General features: G+C 31.5%; 1 protein-coding gene across 1 annotated transcript; it reads right to left on the bottom strand.

Annotated features, from left to right (window-relative positions):
• Positions 1-5,256: 5,256 nt before the first annotated feature.
• On the bottom strand, positions 5,257-8,039 carry LOC149555282 (uncharacterized). Its single transcript, XM_089829398.1, has 3 exons — positions 7,442-8,039; positions 5,661-5,804; positions 5,257-5,540 (listed from the first exon to the last, which is right to left on the bottom strand). Exons 1-3 carry the CDS (start codon positions 7,640-7,642, stop codon positions 5,397-5,399), a joined length of 489 nt encoding a protein of 162 aa, XP_089685524.1. The 5' UTR covers positions 7,643-8,039; the 3' UTR covers positions 5,257-5,396.
• Positions 8,040-10,006: the final 1,967 nt, after the last annotated feature.

Here is a 10,006-nt window from a genome sequence, read left to right on the forward strand (position 1 = left end):
AATAGTATGTGATTATGTGGCATGAATGATATGCAAATCATGAAATTAGTGTAGATATGATATATAAAAGTAAGTGTAAGGGGAAAAATAGAAAGAATGGACTCACCTTGGGGAAAGAAAAGGAAAATGGACCTTCAAATATTATTTGTATTGTTGTCATGATGTCAAAATTAGGTATAACTTCATATTTGCAATTATGATGTCTATCATTATCTTCTGTGAGAAATTCAATCAAAAAAGATGAGGACGTCTTGGACGACCTAGCCCCAAGATGAGGGGAAAAAATGTAACCCAGACCTTTCAGCTCCAAATCTAACAAAAATTTCAAAGGGTCTGTAATTGTATTTGACATTCCCAAATCTAGATCAACAATTTCCGTCATGCTGACAAAAATAAAAGAAGAAAATTTTGTGGAAAGAGGTTGTTCTTGTTCAAACCCCTATTTAGAGATTAACCTTGAAATGAAATTGAGATTGTATAAGGAAAATAAGCTAAACACAATAAATGCTAGTATCACCTTGCATGAAAAGCCCTCATGGATTGATGTTAGGCTCTGTCAAATCTATGAATATTCTTATATGTGTAGATCTTGAAATGAGATGTATAATCAAGGGTGTCTTCACAAACACGTAGATCTCTGATCACCAATCCTAGATCTAGAATGTTGATATGCTTGACATCCTCATGGAGAATGAGAGAAGAAGAATGGATGTGTGGATCTTCTTGTTTGATTGAGAATTCCTCTACTTGTCCATCATGGGAGAGAAACTTGCATTAATTAGGAAATATTTCCTTTGCTTGAATAGATCTAATTGAAGAAATGGAGATTTGGAGATCTTGAATTAGATGTTTGTCTTCAAATCTTGAGTCCAAATCCTTAATTTGCACAACTTGAATTCTTTCACTTGCTCTTGAAATCACCCACAATAGGTACCTAATTATATTCTTGATTGTTGGTCATATGCCAAAATGAGAGGATTTGATGCCCTTTTATACTCATTTTTGGATTCAATATTTCTAGGGTTGGCGTCAATTAAAGATCTAGGAAGAAAACCCCACATTGGGTCCAAAGCCAAAATCAAGTGCAAAGCCCTAAGACAAGGCCGACCTAGTTAACCTAGTCTAGGACTAGGCCAACCTAACTAGCCTAGCCCAATTTTGTCTTGAAATTTTCCCAAGTCTAGGAAAGTGTGATAAATTGCCGAGGAAGAAAATATAGGTTGTTGAGATCAAGTATAAAGTTCATGTGGACTTCAAAATCACCAAAATGAAGTCTAATAGATCTTAAAGATTTCAATTAGGTGTTAACTTTTTAGAATTGTACACCTTTGTATTGCAATTAAGAAATACTATATTAAAAAAAGAAGCAATAGTAAGAAGACATACTAATATTAGTGTCTTAGGTTGCAACTTGTTATGTGACTAATAATAAGGTCAATTTCTCTTTGCACCTTAATATCAAACACAATATAGCCCTAATGTTGTTAATTACAATATTTATATTAATGTGAAGTTACACACGCGCACGCGCGTGCACACAGACATAAAATAAATTTGTAGTTTGTACTTGATCCATATATAGTCAAAAAGGAGTTTAGTTACAATAATGGCAAGACTAATTATTTTAAAGAAACGATAACATCCAAAATAAAATCAATATTTCTTTTATGTTGATGAGCAAACCTAACAATAATAACTTAATATTTTTAATGTAGTATTGGGAAAGTTAAATTGGTTTCACCCATATAAATTGTTGCAACTTACTATAATGGGATCTTAAAGGTAATATGAAAGGTCATTTGTAATTTTTTTTATCATCGAAAGATCAAGATCAATATTTGTTATCAATAAGTCAATAGCCATGAGATTTACTGTAAAAATAACACCTAATATTCTATGAAATCAGTGAGTCATTTATACTTCTTAGATTAATTTAATCTATAAAAAAAAATTCTTACATATAAATATGATAGGTAAAGGACATATGCCACAAATTTAAACAATGGTCAAACAATAATTGATTGTCTATAAATTTGATGTTTAATCAAATGAATAAAAACTAGAAAATAGAAGAGTTTAATTAACTATATTAACATAGATATTGTTTTGATTAGTAGTAGGTTTGGTTAGCTATACTTGTAGTTCTCATAGTATCACATATGAGACTTCTAATTGTACCAACTTAGTAGGGCTACAAGTGTTTGTTGAGTGATCTAATGTCAAGTTTATATCCAAGAATTTATGATTTTTGAACCCAAAAATATATATATCCATGCACGCACACATGCGTGCACACACACGCGCACACGCGCGCACACACACACACACAAGTTACATTTATATTTAATTATAAAAAGTTGAACATCATAATTTAGGTTAAACAAAGTTATGGTTAGAGTAAAATTATTGTTATGATTAAGGTTAGGGTTGGAATTAGAAATAGAGCAAGCATTACAATTAAGGTTAGGATTGGGTTTAAAGTTAGGGTTAGATTTAAAATATAAGTGAAAATAAGTCTTTAAATGCAATCTAGATAAATAGAAAATATATATTACTTCGAAAAAATCATTATTGAATTTTTTATTTATTTAAAAATGATCTTGTTTATTATTTTTTTATATCCTTAAGGAATTACCAATTTGAACAAATTCAATTTCATCATTGCTAGTCATTGTTACACCTACTAAAAATTCTAGGTCAAGGTCAAATCAATTATAATCTTCATTGCCAAATAATATTCAAATAGATTAAGCTTGCAAGAGTCTATCAATGTCAAATTATTACTAGCCAGCATTTAAATCACTATATCATATCAATAGATCTATTAACAAGATGACCACCTCTAAATTTATAACAAATACTTTTCTTAGAATACTACAAAGGTAAATACCTCCCATTACATGACACTTTTTTAGGATTAGAGTTGGTGTAAAGGGCTATAAGGGTATTTGTGAAGCCTCTATCCCTTTTTTCTTTATAAAGTTGTGTTTTTTTTCTCATTTTAAATTGCATTTTATGTTGATTAGTTTGTCTCCAACATTTCCACTCTCAAATTGTTCATCCAACAACACTGTCTTTTGAAATCAACTATAAGGTAGAAACAATTCCTACCCATCCCCAAAATGTCCCTTATTAGGAATAAGCTTAAAACATACAAGGATGCATCTAAAGCTAGATATCATTAATACTATTAACACAACAATTACCTCAAATTGTCATACATCAATTTTCCTTGCATTTTTTATCAAAAACATAATATATAAAATATATGATCTGTAAAACCTCATGGAAGGGACTAAAGAGAACATCCCAATGGAAAGCTCATGGTAATGAATTTATTGCCATGGTTGATCAAACTTGATAGAATGTCTTTTGATGGCTTGCTTGGCAAGCCAAAAATGCCCTTGCAAATTGCATTTCTTAGGAAATAGGTTTTATAATATTATGGTTGTTGTAGATGAATAAGTATAAATGTAGATAATTTAAAAATTCTAAGAAAATTCTTGATAAAATGCCAAGGAAACATTCGTGAGGCAAGATATTGATTCAAAGAAAACAATTATGAACTACATAGCTAAGCTACTATCACTCTTACAATTCTCAGTTAGTAGTTTATAGTACAACTTAACAATTGCTCTTGTATTGTGCAATTCGCAATTTCCCCCGCAATCTAAATTCATAACACAAAGAATTGTTGCTATCTATAATACTCAAGTAATTTTACCTTCAAGACAACAAAGATATGCAAAATATCTTGAAAGATAACAACCACCACTTGACATAGAAAAATATATTTTATTTGTTTAATGAAATTAAGAATTACCAAAATGATAAATATCAATGAAATACAAGGACGCTTTCCCCCCTATTCCCTGGACGGGGACATCCTCAAGACAGGGACGATCAAGGACTGCAAAAGTCAAAGACTATATACTAGCCATTCTAGTTCTTCAAATGAATAGAGCAACTAATTCTAGTTATGTCTTCATCCACTCACTTAAGAGAAACAGACTTACCTCTAGGAGAGTAGAGAAGCTAGTGGTTGTACATAATGCCTTGTACATCATTGACCGCTAGACACATGTACAAAGAGAACCCATCAACATAATGGGATGTAGAGCCAAAGAAGCCATCATAGATTGATGAGAATGTGGATGATCAAAGAAACACTTTGGCGTTGAGGGCTTTTGTGAATATTGTTCTTAGTAGTTGCAGAGCTATGGGGGGAGAACCAAAGAGGTAGGAGATGTGGAATTGCAATCGGTGGAGAAATATCCCATAGGTCTGGGAGCAACTTGATAAAGGAAGGGTCATCACCTATCTTGAGAGTCTCCATGGCTTTAACCTTGAGGCTATGTTGGAGTTCTTCAAGGGTTGGAAGGGGACCTCTATGAGAATGTATGGAATCTCTTCCCCCCTCAATATAAATTTTATTATAGAGGTTTTTGGGCTGCCGGGTGAAGGATTAAATTTCTTCAAGGAGAGGAAGATTACTTAGGAAGCATTGGTGAAATTCCCCAAGGATGACAAAGAAAGGGAGGTGATGGTTAAGGTGGGTCAAGGACTGCAAAAATCAAAGACTATCTACCAGCCATTCTAGTTCTTCAACGGCATAGAGGAACTAGTTCTACTTATGGCTTCATCCACTCTATTAAGAGAAACAGATTTGCCTCCAGGAAAGTAGAGAAGCTAGTGGTTGTACATAATGCCTTGTACATCATTGACCACAAGACACGTGTACAATGAGAGCCCATGAACACAATGGGATGTAGAGCCAAAGAACCCATCATGGATTGATGAGAATGAGGATGAGGATGCAATGCCTTGAGATGTAAGGTCGGTTTGTGTCTGTTTGGTGGATCTTGAACATGAGAAATCTAGTTTCAATGATGAGGAGTTTGCCTTGAGGGATAATTAGAGGCCTCCCTTCACTAAAATTTACATTTTGTACTAGTTTTGATATCATGCTACTCATTATAACCATCTTTATGATGTTTTGATATAATAGAAATCTTCCATTTGCAAATTCAACAATTTCATTTGTCAAATTACAAATATTATTTAGTGTACTAATTTCTGATTAGTAATTTGCTATTCAGTGTTCACATATTTAACATTTGACATTTGGCATTTTGTTATTTTACTTCTTATCTTGTTGCACATCTTTTCATAACTAGCATTTAAAGTACTACTAGATACAACACCGCTCCCTGCCACACCAAGTTTAGACCCTTTGTCTAACACTCAGAAAATCTATTTTTCTTAAAAGAAGATTTCTTTTATTGTATTAGTGCTGTCACAAACCAACAATCATTCCTGATCATTTTTTTTACAACATAGCTGGCCTGAAAAATGTCAGCAAAAGATAGATTTGGAGCCACTGAATTTCAGAGAGTTTACAATTTACTAGTCACAGCAAGGTACTTTGTGTGACGCCCCTGGGCAATCAGTTCCCCAGTTTTCTTCTTCCTCAAATCAACGTTAACAAAGGCGATTGATTTGCCAATCCGGAGAACCTTTGCTTCAATTTCAATCTCCTCCTGAGTTAAAGGAAAACAAACTCAACAATCTAAATCAGAAAAGGGCTTCTTCATCATGCAAAAAACAAAAGAAATTCATATACCCAAAAAATATTCACGATGAGAATGTTCAAGATTTACCCCCAATTTAGCAGCAGCAAGATATGAGACATTGATTTCAACTGAAACACCAGATGATCTAGCTCCTGTAGTGAATATTGCTGCACTACCTATAATATCAACATATGCTGCAGTAGCTCCTCCATGAAGAAAACTCCCTACGTTCTGTGCATTCAAGTAGCAACATGATAAAACAAGCTTCCTACACAATTAAGCCTTAATTTCTCCATCCAGGTAAGAAATACAACTTTCTGTAGAATGAATTATGTGGTTGTCATAATAATTGACCTATGAACCACAAAAGTAGAATAAAATTTGTACATCACAAATTTCCAAAGTGTTCAGAAATTCATCAATCATGCACTTTGCTGACAGTTCAAAGACTATAAGGGGGGAGCCTACAATACAATGGAAAAGTTGTGAGCCTCTTGTTTGGAAGGTCTTAAGTTTGAATCTACTTGAATTTAACACATAATAATAATAAATCTCAATTAGTAATAATAAATTCATTACTATAACAAATAATCTAGACTTCAACCCATTACCTATCAAAAAATACAGTTCAAAGATCATAAATGTTACAGACCTGGCAAAAGTCAGAAAAATTTATCATGCCGGAGAGCATGTCTACTATTGAAAAATTCAGAGGCAATGAAAAATTGTCCTTTTAGAATGCAAAATCATTTCCATGGTGCAAGAAACAAAAAAGTATTCCAGTCACATTTCTTCCAGTTCATAAACAATGAGGAATGGTCCTTTTACAATGCAAAACCATTTTCATGGTGCAAGAAACAGAAGTATTCCAGTTACATTTCTTGCAGTCACTTGCCAAGCAATGCTAACTAGACAATTAAGGCCCCAATACTATTGTGTAAAACTAATATGCTTCAAAATTGCCTTCATCTAAGGCTAAGCAATGCCCAGATTAGCCATGCTTCCTGTATTCAATGAATTGCAGCAACAAAAACACTCATATTGTCATTTTCCATGGACCTACTTCAAACTCTAAACTTTAGATTGACAAGAGCTCCCGGCCCCTCTGCAATCTGTAGAGTGAATTGATCTTTCAATATTGGCTATCTAAAAGCCCAACCTACTATGAGAGGCATGAATCTATTAAAAGCAAATGAAAACTAAACAAAACCTCTGGGGTTAGCTCACTTTGGCAGTTATGTTCACTTTTCTCGTCTGTTCAGGTATTAATAATTATAGGTCATGGGATCAATTTCTGATTTACTTGCAATGCGGATAAGAATATCTTGCCCGTCATTCAATAAGCTACAGATCACTGAACTAATCAATTCTTCTGAACAAAATGAAATTTTAATTATAAAAATGAATAAATAAACCCAACTCATCTATCATGAGCGGCATAATTCTACTTAACAGCTAGTGAATATGTATTTGGGTATACGGTTTCAGCCCCTAATCTAAATGAGATTAATGGCGCGAACCAAATCTTGATTCTACTTAAGAGCAAGCGAATTTATAGTTGGGAATAGAGTTTCAAACCCTAACCTAAACGATATTAATGGCTCAAACCCAATCCGAGATCAAATCAACACCTAAAGTAAAATTGTCAACATCGTTTTTGGGGTTTTAGAAGTGAAATGAAGCTTCCATTATCTAAGGTAAAGAAGAAATGGGTTTAGGTTTCAACCCTATTCTAAATGAGTTCAATGGTTCAAACTCAATCCATGATCCTATCAATACTTGATTGTAAAGATTCTAACATTGTTCTTGAAGTTTAGAAGTGAAATGAAGCTTCCGTTTTCTAAGGTAAAGAAGAAATGGGGTCTTACCAGGAGGCGTGGAGGGACTATGATCGAGCAGAGAAGGCGCCCGTGCTCTGCATGATCGACTTGCAGACCTTGGAGAAGAAGAGAATCGTAGAAGCCTGTTGGAAGGTCATCGATATATGACGGCAACATGTTAGTGGACTGCTTCAGTAGTCGCCTGCCTTCCTCCATAATGTGTTCGGAAATCTTCTGATCATCCGCCATTGCCCAAATGGGTTTCAAGGATGCAAAAAATCCTTTAAAGAGACAATATTTTAGAGCTTCAGCTTATGGGGTAGATTATCATTTGTGAATCGATCCACTGAAACGCCCAATTCTTGGGGGATCCCATTTTTGTATTTTTTCCTGATAAACAGGTGCTTATTATAAATAGGTATGTTTAATCTGTAAACCCAATTGACTTATGATGGTTTGATTGGTACTAGTGGGTCATTGAAATTTTGCATTTCCTGAGATTGATGTCGTCTCCTGTAGATAATGGAGCGACTTTGCATCAAACCTCGTTTATGTTTAGGTTGTATCAGGTCCAAATAATGGTAAAACAGGAGCTACGGTGCAACAGCAATCAGTCCCTTCAAACATAATTGGTGTTGAACGGTAGGATGTGGCTCATTCAAAAAAGGGGTCTTTCAAAAACTATAAAAAATACAGCGTCAAAGTTTTTGAATCAGCGTAATTGTTAGTCCCTGTCAAGGCAGGAATACTTATGCATTCATGTCAATCCAAATATGACATTAAGATTTCTGGTGGGCTCCTCAGTCCTTGGCTCTTAGCCAAAGAGGTGTTTGGTATTCAGACACGTGTGGGCCTGTATCGGGTACCTAAAACTGTTAATGGTGGCCTTCGCTGGTTGGTAGCTCGCAGGCTTGTGCCTCGCTGGGCTGCCTCGCAGGTCTGAACCCTCCATAAAAAATATATATATGTGACATTAACACTACCCAATCAAATTCAAGAATTTCAAAGATTATATGAGATTTCAAATGTTTATATCTTTTTCTGATTTTTTATTATTTTATAAATCACATTTTTCATTGGTCCATACTATTTTTGGTGAGAAAATTAATTTTTTCAATTAAAAATACAAATATTTTCTAACAACTTCATCTTGCATTAATGAATGTATTAATTATAACTTTATCTTTTCTACAAATTGATAAGATTTTATTGTTTCAATCATTTTATCTTCCACCTCACACAATATGTTTAATCAATATTAATTATCACAATCTATTAAATATTTTTTATTTTTTATTTTAAATATATTTATTATTAGTTTTACATTGATGTTTATTTTTGACTATTTGATATAACTTGTTCCTAAAACTTCATATAATGCATAAGTTCAAATTATACTTATATATATATAACTAATAAATATGTCTTTTTAATATAATTTCAAAATATGTCTTTTTAATATAATTTCAATATGTTATATGTTTGTATTTGAATTTCTAATATTTTTTTAAAATTTTGCTTTTTAATAAAAGTAGTTAAATTATTACTATTATTTTACTTTTATAAAAATAAATTAAACAGTATTATTTTTTAATTATATTTTATAATAGTGTTTGTAATATGTATAATTGATAAGTGTTACAATTTTTAAATTTTATTATTTATTATTATTAATATTTTTTATTTAAGCAATTTATCATTTAGTTTAAATACATTTAAAATTTAAATATATATTTAAATATTAAATTAATAATTATATTTTATATCAAAAAAAAACTAAAGAAATAACCACAAAATAGAAATAATTCAATTCTAAAAGATATATAAATTATAATTAGGTTTGTATAAACTATGTATTAAAATTAAATAGTTATATTTTATTTCTTATTTATTACATCATATTTATTCATCAACATCAAATTTATATGTATTAATCTATTTATTATTTACAAATGTACATATTAAATTATATAGATATTATTTCATAATTAAAAATTACTTAAACATTAAATAGAAAACAATTAAACAATTAGCTTTACTTATTAAATATTTTTATATTTCAATACATTTCATTTTTTCTTATAGAAATGTGAGTTTTAATATAAAATTTAAATTCTTAGTTTCATTAATTAAAATATAATATATTTTAATTCTTTATTATAACCATGATTTTATTTTGACTATTTTTTATTAAGAAAAATAATTATATTTAATTATCTCTCTCACACACACAACTTATGTTGGTATCACTCTATCTTACTATTTTATCTCTCTTCCTCTTCCTCCTCTATATTATCTATCATTTTTTCCTCTACATATATGTTTATGTTGTTATTGTTGTATACTGTTATTTATCTCTATCTATATCTCTATCTTAGTTTTTGTCCAGTGCTAATGATTAAAAATAGTGTGAGTTATATTTGATAATCAAGATGAGAATAATATATAGTTGGAGGAGTTATTCCAACTACTTATGGTTGTCTAGTAGCATGCATGGTATGCTTAAACATATAATGTGATACTCCAAATACTTCATCACTTCTTCAAGTTCTATAATTCAAATATTGGTATGGATATCTTTCCTCATTGTACATAATTTAAGTTGTCAATGTA

Source organism: Cupressus sempervirens, chromosome 5 (assembly GCF_028749045.1).
Source record: "Cupressus sempervirens isolate cs-2001-9-10 chromosome 5, ASM2874904v1, whole genome shotgun sequence".
Lineage (NCBI taxonomy): Eukaryota > Viridiplantae > Streptophyta > Pinopsida > Cupressales > Cupressaceae > Cupressus > Cupressus sempervirens.